The sequence below is a fragment of the Schistocerca serialis genome, chromosome 3, assembly GCF_023864345.2.
Source record: "Schistocerca serialis cubense isolate TAMUIC-IGC-003099 chromosome 3, iqSchSeri2.2, whole genome shotgun sequence".
Lineage (NCBI taxonomy): Eukaryota > Metazoa > Arthropoda > Insecta > Orthoptera > Acrididae > Schistocerca > Schistocerca serialis.
Window position 1 is genome coordinate 475,055,648 of NC_064640.1, and position 24,948 is coordinate 475,080,595.

The following is a 24,948-nucleotide window of genomic DNA, read 5'->3' on the forward strand; positions in this document are numbered from 1 at the left end:
TTTTATCACGACGCTACTAATGAGTGACAATTTGCAATGTGGCTTTAGCGGTGTTTCTGTTTCATATCTGCACAGTTTTTCTGAATTATTCTGGAAAGTAAAACATGTTTTAGTAGTAACTTTTGTGGTATAGCTACAATGAGACAGCCTTTTCCGTATCTCAACAATACGTTACAGCACAGTACTTTCTTCATCACGGCAATAAGCGTAATAATTAAGATATCTATAAGCAAAGTATTTCACTTTTGTTTATCATGAGGTAAGTACATTGACTTTTGCGGAACTCAGCTTTCAGAGGGCGATAACTACGACACTTCCACAGAGATTATCTTACAACAAGACGCACAGTTTAGCGCTACAGTACACATATTTGAGTGATTCATTTTGTACTTAAAACATTTATTTTTAAAGATATTTGAAGTACAATGATACAAAGGTTTTCCGTGATACATTTCATTCCATTGCTGTCATCAGTAACACCTGAGGGTATTATTCATTAATCCTCAGAGGGTACACGCCTACATTGTGTACTATGTGTCTGGCAAGCACAAGGAGCCCTAGCTAAAATGGTATTTGCTTATACAACTTTACACATCAGTACCATATTTCTCTAGCACAGAATTACACAGCTATCTGATCATTTAACTGAAAGACAAACATTTTTTTACTACATCAGTGACACATGCTTACACAATTACACAGTGGGTAACTTCACACTTATGAAACTGTATTTTGTCTGTACTGTGTGAACTGTTCATATTTTTTCGGAACCATTGTGATACAATGAGAGCTTTGAATGTCGTATTTGGTATGGGATCATGATTTTTAAAGTACATTTGAGGTAGATGACACTTTTGAAATGAGCAGAGAATTTTTTTTAGGTTTTGACATTATTGCAGAAAGCTACGACGTTTTTGAGATTTGACTGAGGTTTTATGATGTTATTTTTATGACGACGATGTGTATTATGCTGTTGAGGTATGTTTATGATCAATAAGATGATAGTACCATATATGAGGAATTTGATTATGCTACGTATTTATTATGATGAAATATTGAAGAAGTGTCGACGAATACGTATATGAATAATGAGTAGTGGTTAGGGACTCCGATTTGTGGAAAAGGATGTTGGAAACCAAGAATCGTACTTTAAGAGTTATGAAATGTGTGTAAATGTGTGAATGTATCACAATGCCGACGAATACTTTTTGAACATTGTTATATTCATAGGATTTTGTTTCTACACATTTGCAACGCAAATTCTCGACCTGTTAAATTTTTTATATGAGACTGTCACTGTAACGCAAACTGGTGTCGTAAGTATTTCAGTAAGATAGTTAAGCGACCACCTTCACATAATGAGTCGTGGGCAACCAGCTGCGCTACAGTCGCTTGGAAAAAAGCCATTAGTGTGTGCCTTTCAGAGGCACAGGTGGAGAAAAAAAAAGGGGCCATTATCCTCGCTATTGACATTCCTTTGTAGAAAGCATCACAAATACGACACGCTCAAACTTGAAAACATATGATAACACTGTGGAGCTCTTAATTTATGATATTTACGGAAATGCCTAATGAAATGACGAGAAATATTTTTATGTCTATACACCTGATTATGACTACTGTCTTTCTAGTTGAGAGATCTTGTACTACCTTATGAAATGCCATATGGCTAATGAATGATATTTCATGCTTCCTTTGTACATATTTGCTGATTTTCTTTAATATCTAGTTTCTAGCTGCACTGCAGCATTGGTTATTATAAAATTTAATAGATGTACTAATATCACTATTTTCTGTCTACAGACCCAATAAAGAATACGTTTATGATGTACTTTCTTAGAAAAGAGAGCACAAATAGACATTTCCCTTCACAGGAATTGCATAAATAATTTTTTTAATGTCTTGGTAACTTCCTTGCAGAGTAAGTTTTTGTGATGCATCAGTCTAGTGTTAAGATGTGACGTAGGTATTAAAAATGGCAATTTTTAATGTAATATTTTTTCTGCTTGAGCTATGTCATGTTTAGATATAAGTTATTGCATTTGCTGCTTCTGTTTGCCAGGCATAGTGCTACTAAATTTCCCTTCACATTACTCTGTTAAGCCAGTTTTACTACTGATTTATTTTTCTTGTTTGCTGCTCATTGCCTTATATTAGTTGTAATATTGCTGCTTGCTTTGCCAATTTGCATTTTTTTTCATTGCTGTTTGTGTTAATTGTTTTGTGCTGCTGCATTGCCTCGTCCCTTAGTTTACCATCTGAGCTCAGTAGATTTAAGTTAGCTTAAGATGGGGTAGGCCATATAAGAGAACAAGTTGTAATGAATTGGAAGAAATGCATTGAGAAGCTATAAGAAAATGGTTTGGCCAAAAAAGTATTTTGAAAGAGGATATGAACCAAAAAAGTAGGGTTTAGGGACAACAGGTTTAGGTAGGATTTTCTTGGAAGTAAATGATGAGGTAAGATAATGGAAAATAAATAATGAGGTAAGGAATGTGTGAACATATAAATACAGAAAGCATGCTTGGATAGAATTTTTTGGTGGAAACAAATGTTGAAATAAGAGGAAGGATATATGGAATGAAGTTTTGGGGTGGACTGCAGTACCAAATGTCACACTGAAAACAAACCCTGTTCTGTATTTTTATGTTATTACACTATGTGAATTTGTGTTTTTCCTGTCTTAATGTGTTATGTTGTAGAATTTTTCTGATAATATGTCATTTTCTTTGTAAAGATGTTTAGACATTATTTATTCTGTTCTGTTTTAATGCTCATGTGTGAAGTTGATGTTTCGAAAGTAATCCTGATCTTTTATATATGTACTCATATCATAATTCCTGTAACACTGATGTATATGTTATTTCGATTCTTTTGTAAAGCTTGTACTACAAATGTTATCTGTATTGTTATGTTCTTTAATGATGTATTTTGTACCTTTGTAATTGTATTCTTATGTTATAAAATTGTAATTGACACCAGTTAATCATATTATTAACTTATAAGTTCCATTTCACTGCACACGTTTCTGTTGGTCATAGTATATGGACAATATGTGAGAAGTAGGTACTGTTAGTGTTTGCACGTGTGTTAAAAATTTAGCAAGGGACTGGATAACAGCATTGCTGGTTCTAAGGACAGTTCCAAAAACTTTGTGAGTGCACAAGTGGTGGTTATGGACTTGCTATATTATCCGCAAGACTCTTCAATGGTGATTGTGCATCTGCACAGTTGCAACGGATGGCTGCTGGCCATCTCTACAAGGACTGCAATGGGTCTGCACTTTTGATGACCCATCAATACCATTATTTCTACAAGGACTACAGTGGGTCTACACCTTTGCTGACTCACCAGTACCATTATTTCTACAAGGACTGCAGTGGGTCTGCATCTCTGGTGGCCCACCAGTACCATAGTCTCTATCAGGACTACAGTGGGTCTACTCTGTGATGACCTACGTTCCAATATTCTTCAAAACATCGAATGACTCCGCTGTGGGTTTCCTCTGTTGTGGCCCATTACCTGTCTGCATGTCAAGTCAGCACTGTCTTTCCGTTGGAAGGACAACACTACTTCTTCAAGACCGCATGGAAATCCACAACTTCCGTGTGCATTTTCTTTTACTGCTCAGACTTTGAGAAAAACACTGCAATTTTACTGTGATGAATGATCAGGACTGTCTTTATGGACTGTGAGAAAATTTTAGCTTTTGACCAACATTGTATCAATAAGTGTATGCATTTGATATCTTTGTTGTTGGAATTATGAAAAATTTTATCAAATCATTATTGGCCACTGCCCAAAACAATTTGTAAAATATTTTGTGGGGAGCTTGGGGCTAAGGAAGTAGGCTGTTTATGTTTTCTTATTTGCAACGTTACGTAGCGCTCTGTATGAAAATCACTGGCTGTGCTGTGTGCAGTCTGTGGCTAGTTTGCATTGTTGCCTGCCACTGTAGTTTTGGGCAGCTGGATGTGAACAGCGCGTAGCGTTGCGCAGTTGGAGGTGAGCCGCCAGCAGTGATGGATGTGGGGAGAGAAATGGCGGAGTTTTGAAATTTGTAAGTCTGGATGTCATGAACTGCTATATATATTATGACTTTTGATGACTATTAATGTAAATACATTGTTCGTTCTCTATTAAAATCTTTCATTTGCTACCTATGCCTATCAGTAGTTAGTGCCTTCCGTAGTTTGAATCTTTTATTTAGCTGGCAGTAGTGGCGCATGCTGTATTGCAGTAGTTCGAGTAACCAAGATTTTTGGGAGGTAAGTGATTTGTGAAACGTATAGGTTAATGTTAGTCAGGGCCATTCTTTTGTAGGGATTTTTTAAGTCAGATTGCGTTGCGCAAAAATATTGTGTGTCAGTTTAAGCACAATCATGTACATTTTTTCTAAGGGGACGTTTCACAACCGTTTATGTTACGTATTTTGATACTCGCACACTCACTGATTAAAACCAAAACATTAACAATTTTTATATACATAATTAAGTTTTCACAGAAACCTCGGAGTGCGAGTCCTACGAGCACTCGAGCACTTGTCCTTTTTTTTATGAAAGTGTATAAATTTTAGATTTGTTCTGGAGAACAGTTGTGTGCTAAAAGAAGTCAGCAATAACAATACATCATATTGAACCTACATGGGCAAATAAATATCTCTGCAGACGTTCTATCTCCGCAACGAGAACACCAGACCACATTAGTTAACTCAGCTAGGTGAGGCCTCCCATACAGCGCTACTGCGGCGCCCCTCCCTAGCCCCATCGGCATTCCGCGGCTGTCTGGCGGCTCAGTCTGCTTCCGTTCGTCGAGGCGAGTGTTCACAGCACAGCGCGACAAGTTCCCACGCTATGGAAGACCAACGTTTTATCGCGTTCCTCCTCAGCCTTGCTGGTACGTATACTATACCTTGAATAACCACTTCGATATGCAAACAGCAAAATGTTTTTAAAAGGGATCAACCAACGTAAACTTCCTGGAAAATTTTCGTATTTCTATAACGAAATAACTACCCTGTTAAACAACAGGAAAGTTTCTCTTAGAGAAGACTCACGAAAAGACCGCCATATATGTTACTGTATAAACCTCTTTTTTGTTGAATTAACATTGTCACGCGCAGCTGAAATCAGTTTTAGAGTCAGAAAAGTTTTCTGTGCTGTAAATACATATTTAGGGTGTAAGGAATAAATGTATACAACGTATTACAGTTGTGTAGAGGAAGCTATGGCGAACAATTTGCTATGGGACATTTGTGGTCAGTCATGTGAGGAAACTACCTTAAACTGGCCTACAAAAGCCACCTACGCTACGGCGCATGCGCGTCGCATCAGATCTTCAGTACTCTCGCGCTCTCTTCACGCAAACAATTAGTCGTACAGAAAAAAAATATTAATAGGACCCTATTTGTAAGATATTTAATGCAGTTTAATTTTGGTTGTAGTAAGTTTTCATGAGATGCAGCGGTTTTCCAGTTATTCAAGAAGTACGTAGAAAATTAATCTTGATACTCACCCTCAACCCCACTTTCACCCACTCCCCTCACCGGATTTCTAGTATGTTGTACATGACACTCCCTCCTACCCTTGTGCAACCATTTGTGACTACACGTATTGTTTCAATTTTTGGTCTTCACTGTCTGCGTTATTACTCTTATCGCTAATGTATTGTTTAGGTAAATAATTTAACAATGTTAATAATTTAACAATGTTAATTTTATCTGTTAAGTTATGTCTCCATTGTGTCTCCCTACAAAAGCAAAATTTTACTACCATTATCAGTACACATTCGCCGCAATAAACCTGAAGCATATTCTGTGAGTTTAAATGAATGGGGATATATCAAGTGAAATTTTGAATCTTACATCCGAATTAACTGAATTTTATAACAAAAATAATGTATAAACAACTTTCATTAACTGGACCTTGAACCCAAACCTTCCTCACTGCTTTTATAATGAGACACCTATTAAACAAATCGTACATAAACATTGCTTCGTTATTTTTTATATTTACGGTTGAAATGCGTGACAGAAAATTTGTGTTAAATGATTCTGAAATTAATTTTTTTATCTTTTAAATATGGTGATGATTCAACAGAGATACGTAAAATATTCAGTGAGTCAGTATTTACTAATGGCATCCTTTGTGATTGTCCTACACTAGCATATGTAGACGGCAAGCCCTAAGTCGAAGATATTACGAGCTATTTTCTTTTCCAGTTCTTGCGACAGCAGTCATAAACAGTGGATCTGTCACGGCACATTCTACCTCTGGAGTTGAAACGACCGGCGTAGAAGGAAAGTGAGTATTCTGTTGTTGTGTTACATTTTCTTCCAGCTTATTCAGTTCGATATAAGACAATGCCCAACATTAAAAGTCGTGAAAAATTTTCTTGTGTCGTTTTTATCCAGTAATAACGGGAATGTCGTATTACAGTCGGAAATCTTAAAACTACTTACTTGGGGTTGATGGAAGGATCACATTTACACTGCAGGAAAGGAATGTAAAACCATCAATGACTGTGTTCATTGGCACCCGGGTATAATATGTGCACAGTGAGGGTTTGTAGTTTCAGCTATTCATTTGTCACGGTTATAGGCGAGCAGATGGCGTTCAAGACAACTGTCTGTGCTTTATTTGTTTTCACTCTGTACCCAGTAACTGTGTAGAATTTAGAGGTGAGCAGCGTTTCCAACATATATTCTAGGACACAACCATGCCCCAACGTCGAGTACGTAGTCCTATTGAACAGCTACAGCTATCTAATCGGGGTCGCATTTTAGGCCTGTGGGATGGTAGTTGGATGTCTCAACGGATTGCTGCACATGCTTGGCACATTCTATTGGTATTGTGTCCCTGCTTCCAACAGTTGTCTGTGGAGCATGCACAAAACTACAGACCAGTTTCTGAGCGTCCGCGTAACACTGAAGTACGTCATTGCGGATGCATTGTGCAACCAGTGATGACTCACGGAACATCATCCGGGGACGATATCCGGACACAAGTTGCACTTGCTTTGTCATCAGGGACGGTCAAAGACGGATGGTGAATCATTCCAGCGACGACACAGGACGCAAATGAGGAAATACTGTGACGTTAGTGACTTTGGCAAAGGTAATATTGTTACTACCCAGAGCCCGTGAACGAGAATCTCGGAAACTGCGTAGCCGGTGGAATGTTCACGTGCTGCTGTACTGAGCATCTGTGTAAAGAGTTAGAACGACTACCACTGGACGATTAGTGGTTGGATGTCCACGACTGTTCTCAGAAAGTGGAATTTGGAGGCTTGCCTGCTCTGTAAAACAGAATAGGTGGTGATCCATGGCATCTCTGACGAAAGAGCACAATACTGGTGCACGCGTAAGTGTTTCGGAACACACCGTTCATCCTACGTGGTTGAACATGGAGCACCGCAGCGGACCACCCCTACATGTTCACATGTTGTTCCAACGACATCTTCAATTCCAAGTGCAGCGGCCATGGGATCCTCGAAATTGGATCAAAGTAAACGTGTCGCCTCGTCGGGTGAATCAAGTTTTTGCTACACCAGGTCGATGGTCGTCTCCAGAAACTCCGTCATAAACGCCAACGGCAGTTAGAAATGTCCACCGCGCCAAGGACACAGTCTGGTAGGAACAGTATTATGCTATGTAAGACATTCAGCTGCATTCGCATGGGACCTGAGGTAGTAATCGAAGAGACGCTGACAGCTGTGGACCTCCTCCGTCCCTTCATGCTTCCTGTTTTCCTCGCCGGCGATGTCATCTTCGAGCAGGGTAACTGTCCGTATCTCTAAACCAAACCCGTGCTACAGTGCTTTGAGGTGCATGATAGGGTACTCAGGTTGATGTCTTGGCCACAAAATTCGCATGATGTGAATCCTAAGAAACCCATCTGGGTCCCAATCAGTCGCCATCACCGCACACGCAAATCGGAGGCCGTTCTTTAACGAAATTCCATGAGCTGTGCGTGGGCAGTTGGTGCAACATACATCCGCAAATCAACCAACAAACTTTCAAATCCATCATACGCAGAATCGGTGACTTATTGTGTTCCAAAGATAGACCAACAAGTTATTAAGCAGGTGGTCATAGCATTTGGGTTCGCCAGTGTACGTAATGTGGCAGGGGCCAGATGATCGAGGTAAACAAAGGAAGTTGACGGACATCTTGGCGAATATCTGCAAGTACATTGGCTTCAGAATAAACAAATCATTTTGTCGTTGTGGGAACAGGAATGGAATGGGTTGCATATTGTTTAATTTATATTTTGCAGTGTCTAACATTTCGGCAACAGTCATTATTGAAGACCTATGGTTCCACACACAATGATGCCCCTAGTTAGTCCTGCAAATCCCTGCCTGATGCAGATCGATGTTTCTGTTTTCCCTGTCGACGAAGTACTCGCAAACGAACATCACAGACGACAAGGTCAAATCTGGCAACTATGTACTATTCATAACTCCTGTTACGTGTTTCACTATATTACCGACGGTTTCTTACTATCCTATTTAGCATTCTAAACGTAACATAGGTCGTAATTTGTCCTGCGATGGTCATACGGTGAGCAACAACTGCATGTATGACAAGGTGTAAAACTGTATTTTTCTATTAAGACGTCTATGTTCTCGTCACTTGCCCCAATAGCAGGTACAATCATACGCAGCTGCAAAGTAGTATACAACACCAGAATGAGATTTTCACTCTGCAGTGGAGAGCTTCTGTAAAGTTTGGAAGGTAGGAGACGAGATACTGGCAGAAGTAAGGCTGTGAGGACCGGGCGTGAGTCGTACTTCGGTAGCTCAGATGGTAGAGCACTTGCCCGCGAAATGCAAAGGCCCCGAGTTCGAGTCTCGGTCGGGCACACAGTTTTAATCTGTCAAGGAGTTTAATATACAACACGTTTAGTACTCTTTGGGAAACGTCGTCCAGGCTAAGAAATAAGCTTGCTGTAAATCAGTTGACTGCATAAATTGTGTTCATTCGCGTCTACCGGGAAAGTATAAAATCTTTACTAACCAGTACAGATGCTGAGTGACAGGTGAAATGCCCTTGGAATTCAAGAATAATTGAATAATTCCAGTTTCAAGAATACATGTGCTGGAAAATCTGAATATTACTAAACTGTAAGTTTAATAAGTCATTGTAGAAAATACTGACACGAATTGCAGAAGAATGGAAAAACTGTTAGAAGTCGACGAAGGGACAGATTAGTTAGGGTTCCGGAAAAAGGTAGGGACACATTAACCCTACGACTTATCTTAAAAAAATGGTTCAAATGGCTCTGAGCACTATGGGACTCAACTTCTGATGGTATCAGTCCCCTGGAACTTAGAACTACTGAAACCTAACTAACCTAGGGACATCACACACATCCATGCCCGAGGTAGGATTCGAACCTGCGACCGCAGCGGACTCGCGGTTCCAGGCTGTAGCGCCTAGAACCGCTCGGCCACTTCGGCCGGCGCTACTTGTACAGAAACCAGATGGCAGTTATAGGAGTCGAAGGACATGGAAAGTAAGCAGTAGTTGGGGAGGAAGTTAGACCCAGTTGTAGCCTCTACCCGATGTTATTCAATATGCACATACATCAGGCAGTAAAGGAATTCAAAGAAAATTTTCGAGACGAATTTGAAGTTCAGGGAGGAGAGATTATGACATTGACATTGGGGTTTGCCAATATCACTGTACTTTTCGTCAGGAACTGCAACGGGCTTGGAAGAGCCGTTAAAAGGAAGGAAATGAGCCTTGAAAGGACGATGTAAGATGATCATGTACAACAAAAAAACCAGGGTAAAGGAAAGTAATATAGTTAGTTCAGGCAATGTTCAGGGAATAACCTTAAGAAATAAGACACTAGAAGTGATAAATGAGTGGTGCTATTTGGGCAGTAAAATAACTGATGATGGCTGAAGCAGAAAGGATATAAATTGTAGATGTCAATTGTAAGAAAAGGGTGTCTGAAGAAGAGAGGTTTGTTAACATCGAGCATAAATATATGTTTCAGAACTCTATCCTGAAGGTATTTGTCTGGAGTGTATCCTTTCATGGAAGTGAAACGCGAACGATAGCCATTTCAGACAAGAGCATGACAGTACACTTTGAAATAGGGTGCCACACAGGGATACGGTAGATCGCGTTACTAATGAGTGGATACTACATATACATTTTTCACACCTTTATGACACCAAGATCGTTAGGAAGGAGATACTCTATAGAAATGGGGGGAAAAAATTTCGTAGCGCAACATGAAACAAAGAATGTATTTGTTGATATGACACGTGCTGACACATCAAGGAATCTTCAATTAAGTATCGGAAGAAAATGTGCGGGATAAAATTTATAGATGGGAACCAAGAGATGAATATAGTTCAAACGAATGTGTGTTGCAATAGTTATTCAGAAATAAAAAGACTTGCACAAAATAGAGCAGCATGGAGAGCTGTATCAGACTAGTCCTCGGACTGAAGGCCGCAACATTTGTGCTGAAACCTAATGACCACATATCCAGCTCTCTATCAGCGTCAAATAAAAACATGAACTTCCTCTTTGACGTCTTTAGAGATACTCATTTACCATTTCGTCCTACTGTATTTCTACAATTGCAATGACTTTGCTAGTAAATCATGGGTCAAATTGAAAGTCTTCCTACTACCTTTTATCTCTCTCACTGCGGCGTGGTGGTACTATGTTTCGACTCTTAAATTTTACATTACTTACGTTTCGATATTTCTTCATAACAGTAGAATATAAGAGAATGATGTGTCTTGCATAGTTGATATATGAAAGGACGAGCCCTGATTTCCTTTTGTTCTATTCGTCAGGAACGCAAACGCATATGATGAAGGAGCTAGAGACGACCTGTGGCCAGAAAATTCTACGCAGCCAAACAGCGATGAAGTGTCCTTGAAAGAAAGTGGTGATTCCATCGATGACGTGCCCACGGGCCTGAACGAGGGTAATTCAGTCAACGTAACAGTGGAAGAACCGGACATCAACGGGACTACAACCGAAGCAACAATGGACCTCGATCAACTAGAACAGGAGATTCACGACCTGAACATGAAAGTACTCCAGTCAGTGGGTATTTTTGTGGGTGCGATCGCAGGAACTGCCATCTCAGTCAGCATCGCGAGAAAGTGCTATAAGATGTACACAGCAATGTATCGCGGCCGGGTACCTCCCACCCCTATAGATCCTGCGATCGCAACTGTCAGATTTTCCGACCTCTATGAAGTCAGTCACATGTAGATCTTCAGAGGCATTGCATGCATCATTTTACAGGACTTCAAATGGACCTTTGTGACCAGTCATTCCTTAGTCAATAATAAAAATTATATCAATTTTCAAGTGCATCGTCTGCCTGTCGTCACAGTAGTGTTTGCAGACAACTACGCGCAACAAACGTACACAAAATTTAAAATCCATTTTCGTTCATAGACAAGAATTTAATTTGATTGTGATTCCAAATTTTGTCATTCGACTTACATTGTTCTAAAAAAAAACTGTAATGATGTTTGATAATTAACTTTGGTATAGAATCTAAGTGTTACAGAAAAATGAATATCTAAATTAGTGTGCTATCCATGATCTGCTATAATTTTAGTACTTGTAAACTGATTTCAGCAAAATAAATAAGTATGTATTTTTTTAGATACTTTGGCTGTGTCTAAACTGTAACAAACCATAATTTTCGAGTTTGCAATCAAATTATTTAATCGTTCAGCTATGAAGAGTATTTCATTGAATGTAAAACTTATTACCTAAGATTAAACAGTTTGCATTTTCTAAAGTTCAGTTGTTGTGTCTTTTTAATATATTACGTCTTTTTTCATTATGTCGCTGCATCCTCGAATTACGACAACTCGTTCAGTCAAACAGAAAGCATAAATTTTTGTCACAGATTAGAAGTATATTTTTGTAAATTTAAAATGCTCTTTAAGTGAGTTCTTATTTCTTTCTGTTACATTAAGTGGAAAACTCATCTTTTACGACTAATCTTTTCTATGAACATATATTTGGAAAGGGTGAACGTTATTCTTATGAGTGAAGTAGTTATACTCCAATTATTGCCGGGTATAGAAAAGAATACTTCTGTAATCCACAAAACTGTGTCACCACTGTATTCGGAGAAAATTACAGTCTATCTTCTGTATAACAGAAGTTGGCAATGCTGACTCGACTAACATCAAAATATTTCACTGACATTCTACAAGCTTTCACTAGAATAAAACGTGGCAAGTGAGAAATATTTAAATATCAGCTTTAAATGAGTGTGTAATATTCCTAGAAGCTAGCATATTAATGCATTTACCTTTTATTTAGTCGGTCTTAATGTATAGTATTCGTGAATACGAGATGAAAGGCAACGGTGCTCACAGTTGGTCATTAAATCACTAATTTAGTTGGTGAACGTCGCAATTGTATTTACTTATTATTGTGAGCAGAAACTCTTGGCGAACTATATAACACAAAACGACAATGTTGAAATTTGGGTACGAACTGTTTCCCGTCACACCATTCTCATACTCCTAGAACCCGGTAAGACGCAGATCTCGGAAGCATTTAATGTGCAAAAACAAGTCAATTTAAGGTTCCAAAGCATGACCTACATTTGACATGCACGTCGAATTCGAAAGCTGGACGGTTGGGAATGGATTACTCAAAATGCAGTTGCGTTCGGTGTTGGAGTTTTTGGATAGGCAGGGGGCTCTGTTGCAGGAACAGCATTTACTGAACAACAACCTTAACACAGAAATAGTGCAAAGTGGAACTGTAAGTCACAGTCCAAGCACAATGTACGAAATAGCCCAAAGAAGATGAGTCGAACACCAGTAATTTCTACCTCGACTCCAGCCAGACAGTCTAGTTGCAGTCCAGGCAGAGAGTACACGTAATAACACAGATCGCAGCACCGGAGAAGACTAAAAGATGCCAGGTTTTCTTTCAAATAGATTTAACTTTGCGAATTGATTCTATCGATTGTTAAATTCTGATTATTTCTGAGCTTTATTACAATTGAGAAGACGTGATACACCTTTTGCAATGTCTAACAGACTTTATAAAGCTACTATGCTACTTTTTAAGAGCAAACAATGCCTCTCTGTAGGTAAGTTCCACTGACATGTGAATAGTCAGGGGGTGTTGTGTGACGTCCTTAGGTTAGTTAGGTTTAAGTAGTTCTAAGTTCTAGGGGACTGATGACCGTAGATGTTACGTTCCATAGTGCTCTGAGCCATTTGAACCATTTTTTGAATAGTCAGGAAGAATACACCGAAAGGAAGACCCGCCCAAAATTTTTTTTATACAGGAGGAATTCACCGAAAGAAAGACCCTACCAAAATTTGAACTGCTAATACGCACAGTAGGTATGTTAAAATAAATGTTAAAATTGCCAAATTCATAGCTCAACAAGCAGCTGGAGAACTGTACAGCCCTATCGTAGCTATAGCGGACTGCGCATGCGCAACATGGGAGCTGCAAAACCTTGGTGGACGGCGCATCGATAAACAGATGAGACGACTCATCGCAATCGTAATTTATAGAGTCAATTTCAGGTACCATTGGTAATATCTATGAAAAAAAATTCTCCGCAGCTTCTGTTCACTCTTAATTTGAAACTCATTTAATATTCATAATAATTACCAGTTGCTTTTGCGGTAGCGTAAGTGTTAACAATGGAAATAAAACTGAATTAATATTCATTGTGTTTAACGATTAATGTGGAAATGTGCAAACGTGAAAACCCAGTTTTCTTTCGTAAAATCTGGCCGAGAATGGTATAAATATAAAAAGACTTACACGAAGTGATAAATACGTGCGAAAATGAAACATAAAATACTGGAAGAAAGCTATCCGAAAGATTTACTATGCAGGTTGGCTACAAAGTGCAGCTACCACCATTACTAACCAACATAAACCCCTAAACTTGAATAAATAACGTGAACAGTAGATCTGTAGAGGAGTTTTCTGGAGATACGAGAGATGTTCGTGAGAGACAGTGCACCGTTACCGTTGGAGATCCAGAAGACTTACCCTTCAGAATCGCATTTCAGATAGACACTGCTGATTTCAAGTCTTCTTCGACCTGGTTAAGCAGATTCAAAAAATCATGTAGTATATGTAGTTACAAAACAACAAAATTCACTTCAAGTTAAAGTGTGTCGGAGGTACCATTAATTCGTGACCGACATGACGAAGAAGCTTTCTGTTATCCCCACATCTGCTTTGTGTAACGCCAGTCAATCAGATTTTGTGAAAGACCTGCCATAGAACCCCACTTTATTATTTCGAGGCGAAAAGAAAGAGTCTGTTGTTTTTTTTATACAGGAGAAATTCACCGAAAGAAAGACCCTACCAAAATTTGAACTGCCAATACGCAAAGTAGGTATGTTAAAATAAATGTTAAAATTGCCAAATTCATATCTCAACAAGCAGCTGGAGAACTGTACAGCCCTATCGTAGCTATAGCGGACTGCGCATGCGCAACATGGGAGCTGCAAAACCTTGGTGGAAGGCGCATCGATAAACAGATGAGACGACTCATCGCAATCGTAATTTATAGAGTCAATTTCAGGTACCGTTGGTAATTTCTATATTATTATGTATATAATATTTATATACAACAACGACAGTAATAAGAATGATTGGATTACTGTTTCCCCAGCTTTATATTTGCCTCCAGGGACCTCAATGCGTATTAGGATCAAAAATATAAAAAAAAGACTGTCTAGTGGCATAAATTTTTTCGTCGACCTACAAAAATCCGGAAAAACAGGAAAGAATGATTTTTATCATTTCCTTCTAAACAGTTTCTAACCAGTTGCAGAAATTAATTCGTTGCTTTTACTGGGCTCTTGACGTCTACGTAACGCTAACTATGTCTTTCATATGACAACAAGAAGACTGTATATGTAACTCAGGTTTCACCCAGAACAACCAATATGACCCCTGGTAACGAATTTTTTTTTACCATGGAAGGTATTGTAACGGAAACTGTCGGACAATATAATTTCCGATTGCTCCGTGTGATTTGGGATTCATCAGGAGAACCGCATTGGATATTTCAGTCAATTTTGCATTATCAGTTTCCTTCGGCACATTTTACGAATTGCTTCAAATTTGCTCGATATGCATCATTAATTTTTCTTGCATCAGGTGTCCCTGGCGTTATGAAAGTGTCTGTTTTCTTGATTCCAAAGATGCTTTGCTTTATCGTCATGACTATAGTGAATAAAGAAGGAAGTGTTTCATTGTTACTACAATACAAATTATTCAAAAATTTCTTATAATAACTGTGCTACAGGAATTATTACAAAATCATGCATGTGTAAGGAATGCTTAATTAAAGTTACAACTGATGGAAGTCGTCTTTAATGTAACATCAAACACTGCCTTGATTTATTTTCCGCTACTAGTCACCTTTGCAGGAATTACGCAACGGATGGAGGATATAAAAAGACAGATGGGGTAGAGGACATGGAAATAGAGAGGAGGAGCTAGAGCATATGAACAGAGAAAAGGAAGATGATGAGAGGGATACGTAGACGGGGTGGAGAAGTGATGGAAAGAGGAAGGAAAAAAGCAGAAATGAACAGAGAGAGATAAGAGGAGGAGATGGTCAGAGAGACGAGATTGGAACAGATGGACAAAGAGAGGAGGAAGGAGGAGACAGACAGAGAGAATAGGAGGAGACTGACAGGGAGAAGGAGATGAAGAGATAAAGAGTAAGAGGAGAAGAAGGAGGTGGACAGAGAGATGGAGGAGAGGGAGATCAACATTCATGGGGAGAGGAGGAGGTAGAGGTGAAGGAGGAGGTAAGAGTGGTGGGATGAAATGGACAGAAGGAAGGAAGCAGATGGACAGACAGGGGAGGAGCAAATGGACAGAAAGAGGGCACACGAGCACATGGCCCGAGAGACAGAAGGAGAGAGAGAAAGAGAGTGCTGCAAGGAGGAGATGGAATAATAAAGGACTGGAGTAAATACATACACGAGCAATGCCAGGTACTCAGCTAGAATCTGTCCAAAATTACTTTCGGTTTCACACTTTTGCAGGAAGTGACATATGGAGATACGGAATAGAGTTGCCACGTCCTGCACGGAGCTAACGCGTAATCTTACATTTCATTGGACTCACGCAAAAAGGCAAACTGTTCATTTTATAAATGTGGGAATGGCATCAACGTATTCTGGAAGGGTTACAGTACGTTTTTATTTTAGTTTTATCTGTGGAAACAAATTATTAAGACGATATAAGGTCGGTCCACGAAATTAATTTTTTCACGACGTTACCGAATGTTCAACATGCTGCAAAGATTTTTATTAATGAAGTTATGTGAACACATTATAGGAATGGAATCTTAAGAATACACCTTATTTCCATATTTTTGGAGATATTTAATGCAGTATAATTTTAGTTAAATACGAAGCACAGTGGTTTGCTCACTCTTCCGCGTAGTTTCAACATGAGAAATAGATTGCTGTAGGTCAGTAATGAAACTGTTATGAATTTTTCTAATGCTCCTACTTAATTCCAACACAACAAATAGTAAGAATAAGCGGGTTTATTAAGGTGGAATAACATCTCTTAAATAGGTCAACCTCTACTGTTCAGAAAGAAAAAAAGCTACACAACTAACAGCGCCTCTGTATTAAAGCAGTTTTCTTGTAAACAGTAATAATTATTTTGTTTGAGAGATACTGATTTCATGAGATGAACTTCGTATGGAATTAGTTGCTATTAAGGCCTTCTTATAACAATTTCAGAACTTCTGGCGCTATAATGTTGTAATGTAGGTACTTACAAACGTAAGCTGCGCACGCTAAAAATTTAGCTCGATCTACCTGTGCTCCATTTCTACGAGAATAATGGAAAAATTCCACTCGTATCTATGTCGTTGTTATGACGTATTCTTGAAGTGTCACTATCACTGTCACTGTCACTGTTGTTATTTAATGAAATTATTATGTCCTCCACTTAATTTCCCAAAAGAACTTCATGCCATGGTCTATCATGTTGCTCTGCGTATGCCTGACGGCTTTCTTCCAGTCTTCAGCGGTGTCGTTCCTGACAGCTTCTCTTGTGACTGCTTTGACTGCAAAGAGGGTAAATTTGTTATTATTTCTGTAAAAGTATGCTTTAAACTGGGACCATAATAACTCTATTGTTATCAAATGCTTCTGGTAATGTGTGAGCCTGACGACTGTATGCCCACGTCACTTTGAAAATTCGTCGATTTCGTATAGGGTGAACTGTGGGGAGATATTTTTTATGTAAGCGCCGCGTTTTTAAAGTCATCACTTAAACTGACTTCTTGACTTTGAAGAAAATCAATCATTTCGTCCTGTCGGTTTGCCATAGTAGGTGCACTGTCAACAACAACTGAATGGTAGGGTGCGTTGTCTAGAACAACTGTTGACGGTTTTCCAGCATTTGGTGTTAGTGAATCTTCGAACAGCTTTGTAAATGTAACGTTGTTCATTTCTTCGTGATGCTCTCCTGTTTCATTTGATTTGAAAAGCTGGAGACTGTTGGAAGGTGCCTGCGCGTAGAATAACAAGTCACGCTTGCCAGGAAACATTTCCAGTGTTCCTTTAGCTGCGTCATCTGTCCAGCACTGCTTGAAAACATGACCAGAATTTACCCACTTTTCGTCAAGCCTCATCAGTTCATCGAAATTTATTCTACGGATGAACATTAAAAACCGGTATCGTCATGCAGCTACATAGTCCCTCTTCATCAACAGCTTGCGCCGACAGAAATGTCTATAGTGAAATACAAGGTTGTGCAAAACTGTGGACACTACGACGAATCGCATTCTCAGCAAACGAACCGATATTGATAATTCGCTTATCCATATGATGTTCTTTTCTCGGGGGTGATAAGTTCTGATGGTTCTCAATTTCCTTTTATTTGTCGAACATTTCGTTTCCAGTTTTCACAGCAGTCCTTTTGTTTGTATTCTAAGCTGGAGCATTTCCGTCGATCACATTGGTAACGGAGACCACCGGGCCGCCATTAAGTTTTTCATTCTCAAAGTGGACACTACGTGCAAACTATTTCTCATGAGTGTCCTCGTATGGCAATCCCATGGCCAAGAGGACGTCGTCAAATTTTCCTACTTATAAATTTCGACGAACTTCCCACTGACACCAGTATCATACAACGAATAATGGAAACAATGAATATGAATAACAACGAATAACAGGAACAAGCAAAAACAGAAATAACGAATAACAGTAATAACGAATAACAGTAACAACGAATAACTGTAACAAAAAATAACGATAACAACGAATAATGGTAACAACGAATAACAGTAAAAACAAGTAAAATAATAACTCCAACATCTGTAGAAAGTCACAGGGTGCAAAGTCACACACAGGACAGCAAGCTGGCTGCAACTGAAGCCCACTGCACGTGAGAAGTTTAGTGGTGAAATGTAATGATTTGGCAAATTCAGGGATTTACTGCAGCTGCAGGTAGCGTGCGATTGGCGGTAAGTGGCATAGGCCTGACATGTGGGCTTCTCCCACAATCTCCCTGCCTCCATACCGCTTCTGTCTTCCCTGTCAGTCCTAACATAATTTTGGACAGCCTGTAGTATATATTTTTACACAAATGTTCAGAAAAAATATAAAACCTTGATCTACTGGACATAAGACGTTTATATTCAAAGGACATATAGATTAATATGTTCTGCAGAAATTATTAGTGTTTTGACAATGTCGGCCTGCGGGATCATGGTCAACATCGATACCTCGGAGCAACACCACCTACCGGTAAAATCTGCCCGGAGCTCTCGTGGTCGCTGTAAACCGAAGGTAATGGATCAGTGTGACTTCAGCACTTAAGCAGACGTGCAGCATGCCTCGCAGATGTATACACGAACCGTATCGTCAAAACAGTGAGTTTGAAAGAAGGTACATTATTAGCATGAGAGAATGTGATACATCCATCCGATAAATTGTTGCTCATGTGGGACGAAGTATTTGGCAGTGCAACAGGTGTGTGAAGATTGGTTCACTGACGGCCGCCGACCATCCCCTTCCGCCTACCCCCCACCTAGGAGATCGACAGCTCATCCAAATTTCATTGCAGGACGGATTTGCGTCCTCCTCAGCTGTGGCGCAACAGTGGAACATTGTAATACATTGCACACTATTAAATGTGACTGTCCGTTGCCGTTTATTTCGGCATATGTTACATGCGTGTCGTAAACTTCTCCGTCTACCTTTGACAAATGTGCAGAAATATGATAGACGGCAATGATGTACCGAACGACGTCACTGGGGAACGAGGGGCGTCAGGTAGTGTTTTCAGACGAAGCCAGGTTCCGTTTGTTTGAAAATGATGGCCATATTTTGGTTCGCAGCAGGCAGGGAGAGCAGCATCACAGGGAATGCATTTGCACATGACTTACAGCGTAAATTCAAGGCCTTGAGGAGTGGCGTGCTATTAAGTACAACTACAAATTACAGCTGGTGTGTGTTCAGGACACTGTGACCAGTGTGACCTACGCGAATGACATCGTACAACGCATAGCCATATGCTTTGTGCAAAACACCCCAGACGACATTTCTCAGCAGTACAATGAGCGACCACTTATTGGTTCTAGAACAAATTCCTTCTTGTTGTCACATGATGTCAGAGGATTGACCTGGTCTGGCAGATAATCAGACTTGTCACCAGTCGAAAATGGGTGGGATATGGTGAACGATGAGTGTAGTGCTGTGACACAGTGCCAACCATCACAGGTGAACTTAGGAACCAGGTGAACACAACATAGATGGCTGCAACACATGACGCCATGCGTGTCTTATATGTGTCGATATCATCATGCGTGGAACAAGATGTCATGTGGACGCTATGCCTACTAGGCAACAGTACTCGTACTGAACTGAGGACAGTAAAATGCTAATCATTTCTGCTGAACATAATGTTGTACATGTCCTGCGAATATGGACATCCTGCCTCTAGTCGTTCAAGGGGTTCTACTTTTCTGAACGTGAGTATGTTGCACTGTCAGGGGTCTCCTCCCAAATTGCTAGGTAGATTTCAATCGAATTAGGGACAAAACAGCAGGCCTCAAGGGTATCAGAAATTTGCAGTTTATGAAATTATAGCTCAGTTAGGAGCAGTGATTCAAGGAAATATGAGTTTTACCATCCTCCTCCATATGGGTGGGTCTGCACAAGAGGCAAGTTGTGTGGCAACAGCACTGGGCAGCCAAATGAACCTCCTTTGCATGGGAGCATATATGTCAGGGGCAAGAAATTGTAGCCTGTCCCTAACATTTAGGCTTCCCTGCATTACAGTTGTGTTGGAGTAGGATCAGCCTCCTTTGTTGAGCTGCTTTAAACAGCAGCCTCTTTGTCAGGGACAAATAAATGTTTCTCAAGCGCTGATGTGCAGCCTGTCCTGCATGATAGGTATGTTGTGAGAGTAATATTGGTGTGCTATATTGAAGTATATTGTGGGGGCTACATATGGCAGTGAGCATGGCTGGGGACACGTTGGGATTGATAAAGGAAAGGAAGGACAGAGAGAGGGGTAGGAGGAAATGGACAGAGAGGGAGGAAGTGGGGCAGGTGCATAAGAGAGATTGAAGGTGTAGAGGGTTAGCAGAAAAGTGAAAAACGAAGATTGGGAGGCTGAAATGGAGAGAGAGAGAGGGGGGGTGGGGGGTGGTGGACGAAAATAAGGTCAGTGGCAGGGGGAAGGCAGATATGGTCACAGAGTGGAGGCGGAGGAAATAGACCAAAAGAGGAAGAGGGGGAAATTAAATGCCAGAAAGAGTTAGAAGGAGGAGATAGACAGATAGAGGCTGCAGGAAGAAGTGGACACAATGAACAGAAGGGGGATGTGTGTTCAATATATGTGTCAAATGGATACCCAGGGGAAGCTTCGGTTTAAGCTAGTTTCTTTAATAACTTTATAAAAGACACTTCCCAAGGAAGACAGCTATTTTCACTACTTATGGGCTAGGTAAGAAGTGATAGAATGTACATAGGCAAAAAGACCAGTGATCTATATCCCATAAAAAGGACATTTATTAGTATGAAGTATTTTCTCCTCGAAGTTAATTAATAAAGCAATAAAGCAAAAATCATGTTAACATTATGGCTCCTTATGGGGGTTGACTTCTTAACAAACTCTCTGGACATTATTTTGTCAGCGAAAAGATCATGCCATCGGAAGAATGGGATACAGCTGCTCTTGATAGCGCATTAAAACTCGACACTTGCCATAGCTGGGAAAGGAAACCAGACGAATAAAGTCCAAGTAATCCCATCGAAATGCTCGCGGTTGCCGTCAAAACTGGCTTGTGATGGTCCGTTATGCTGATGGAAATCTCTAGAGCGCAATGGAGAAGTTCTAACATTGGTGGATAATGAAAACAAGATACTCTTCTCAAAACACGAGAAAAGTTTAAAACTGATAAAACATACATATGCCAAATGTAATCATCTAATACCCTTGACAACTACTGAATTTAATTACTGCTGAGATAACCAACATTATAAAAATAAATGTCTTACCGGAACCCCAACCACAATTCTTGGTGTTAAGTGTGCTCAGAAGCAGTGCATGTTACTCACCACCGTCCCAGACAGAGACTAACTGACCACAAAAAAGTTTTCTTAAACTTCGACAAGTTGCGGTCTTGTACTATATCCCGGCGTAGGGGTACAGGCAGACAATCATTACGGAAAACGACTGTGCAGAGCCGGTGCTTGGCTCAGTCGGGTGTATGCTAAAACAACGCCAGCACCCATTATGTAGAGCTCCCAACATTTTACCGAACAAAGTTCGAACAAGCATTCTGTGGAAAATCAAGAGATTCATACATTGATCTGACGGACCAATTACAAGACAAATGTTCAATCTGAGCAGGACAAACTTCTGTTTTCGGTCCAGTCACGCCAAAAGCCAGATTTCGAAGTTGAAATTCGTTAGACGTTCCATGCTTCTACAACGACAATCAAGAAAGCTATACCGCTCTACAATGGCACAAGCACTCTAAATTAAACAAAGTCATACATAACAGAGTTCAGCACTATTAGGTTACGGATTTAGAGTAACATTGAATACTGACATGAAACAAAAAGGGAAATCAAAGCAATAAAGATAATTCCCTACACAATTCTCCTCCCAGGCATTATTATACGACAAGCAAGTAGGAGAAAACTAATATTCTGAGCTACATAAAGCCACGATATACATTAGTAGTGATAATTCCCTAAAAGGTGGCCCCAAGAGACGCCTTTCGAAGCTACTGGGCTGGACATCGATCGAAATGTCACGCATAATATGGGAAATGAAATCTCGACTAAACAGCCAGTAGTACGCCTAAAATATTTAAACATATACAAATAAAGGATAAAATATGTTGTATATCAGTTCGTAAAAAGAAATGCCTAGAATTTACAGAAAGAACTCAGAGAAGAAGATATTAAAATACTACTACAGATACAAGCGGCTGGGTGGTTACTACACTAATAAAGGATGAGACAGCCACTCTGCAGTACACTGAAATCTTCATCCTAGTAGCTTCGGTTTCATTCTGGAGAACGTACACAATTTTAGAGCCTGTACTGCACTGAACCACTTTTCAGGTAAGACGGAGTATAGGTCCCAACTTCAATTTAGCTCTGCAAAGTCCTCATAATATGAATATACTCACTTAACCCTTAGCTCCCCAAGTCATTTTTTGGTCACACACTGTCCCATGTGCGTTCTGAGTGAGCACTATATTTAAAACAACATAAAAATCGGATTCAGAAATTTCAGGGGAACAGTTCAGATTTTATGTACCAGGTTACTTTCACGCTACACAAAAATATATGTTAAAATCTTAAAGGTAATTTTTATAAAAAATAATCATTCAAACAGAAAATTACACAAAAGGACACAATATTACATGATAATATTAATAAAACGTAAACGCAATGCACTCCATATTTTACTTTCTTACATACTTTTATTCTTTATTATACATGTGATAATAAAAACATAAAAATCTCCCCGAAAACTTTAAAAATATGAAAATTACACGACCTCTTTTTGGTGTTTACTTTCCTTCTCAGAGGTTTTCTCTGCACCTGCTAGAAATTTTTCTGGAGATTTCATGTCAGACTGGCTTCTTGCAACTTGCCCCAATGGCAAATATAAGACGTCTTTCTCTTCTGATTTTGGTCACAGGTGGAGCATGTTTTGCGTTTTTCCAGTCGTTGTCTAACGAAGTCCACTCTTGATTCTACTACGCCCAAATGACGGTGGAAGATGTACGAAGTTCAGGAGGTATGTGACACTTCTTGACTTGCATTTTATCTGTGGTATCACCAACGAATTTACAAGCTTCTTCAAAAATTAAGAGTCCATGTAGGAATTGCAAAAAACGCAGTCACCTCACTTATGTCCAACATGAGAAAAAATAGTATCATTGGCCATCGTTTGAAGAGGCTTCGACACTGATAGGAACGGTAAGACTAGTATCGTCAAATCAAGTGAATGTGAATGATGTATTGCTTCGAAGAAGTAGTCGATATGCTTCTCATTTACGTAGAATGCTCACGAAATTCAGTGAAAACAAGAGACTTATACACTGAAAGATATCCTCAACGCACTCACGCTACACGTCGCACTTTTAAATACGAGTGTGATAAATTGAGAACAACTGAATCTTCAGCCATCGGAAACACATCCGTCAAAGGAAAATTACTAACGAGGAAACGGAAATTCGTACTCTTGCCACTGTGGTTCGAGATCCTTGAATTAGTTCGCGTCAGATACGCATGGGAATCTAGCATGAGCCAGAGTAGTGTTGTTCGTCTTCTGCATCCCCATAATTATCATCCTTACCATATGAGTCTCCACCAAGAATTAACTTATACGGATTGTATGCGTGACATTTAATTCTGCCGATGAGCTCAACTTCCGATTCAGAGGGATGACACATTTATTAATTTGATTTAATTTACTGACGAAGCTACATTCACGAACCATGGAAATGTTCATTTGGATAACATGCATTATTGGGCAACTGAAAATTCATGCTGGCTGTGGCAAGTTGCACTCCAAAGACCGTGGTCGGTGAATGTATGGTGTGGGATTCTGGAAGACGGAATTATAGGCCCCTATTTCATCGAAGGAGATCTTAATGGTAGGAAGTACAAATTCCTGCAAGAGACATTAGATCTGTTATTGGCAGAAATATCTTTAGGAACAAGGAACATAATGTGCTATCAAAACGATGGGTGTCCGGTACATTTTTACCTAATGGCTAGAAATGAGTTGCAGAGAGAATTCCCAATTCGTTGGATTGGACTCGGAGGAGATGTGTCGTGGCCGTCTTGTTCACCAGACAAGATGCCTCAGGATTTTTTCTTGTGGGGATTCGTAAAAAACATTGTTTATGAAGCCATTCCAACTACACCTGAAGATATGCGAGAGAGAATTGTCAGAGCATGTGCTTCGGTAAGTGCGATGTGATAAGGAATACAACTCAGTCCATGATAAGAAGATTGCAGCACTGCATTGATACCAATTGTCATCTCTTCGAACACCTTCTGCAAATGGACGTTCACGTCACCTTCTGGACCACATCATTGGCTTCGACTAGAAAGAAGCTTTCAGAAAATAAGTTGCATGGGGGCTTAATTATGAAAATGAAAATGCAATACTTTTAGTACCTGTATGTCCGGTTACGAAGTCACGCAACCGGTTGGCCCTGACTAGTATTAGTAGGCAATCTGACTGCATAAAGTAACAATAAAGAACAAAGGCAAATTTCCGTTTTACAATTGATTAATTAAGTCCCCAGCAACTATAAAAGCTACGAAACAACAAAGCACAAGTGTAACTGTTCTGTGTGTGGTAGTGTGACTCAACATACATGTATCTGGCTCGGTTATTCCTCAATACGACAAGAAATTTTAAACACC

At 39.7% G+C, this 24,948-nt stretch overlaps 1 protein-coding gene across 1 annotated transcript in view; it reads left to right on the plus strand.

Annotated features, from left to right (window-relative positions):
* The first annotated feature begins 4,814 nt into the window (after positions 1 to 4,814).
* Positions 4,815 to 24,948, plus strand: part of LOC126470937 (uncharacterized) — an 81,493-nt gene continuing 61,359 nt past the window's right edge. Inside the window, exons 1-3 of the mRNA XM_050098988.1 lie at positions 4,815 to 4,896; positions 6,221 to 6,302; positions 10,825 to 11,076. Coding sequence (XP_049954945.1) covers positions 4,854 to 4,896; positions 6,221 to 6,302; positions 10,825 to 11,076 — 377 coding nt within the window. The 5' untranslated portion in view covers positions 4,815 to 4,853. The remainder of the gene's footprint in view (positions 4,897 to 6,220; positions 6,303 to 10,824; positions 11,077 to 24,948) is intronic.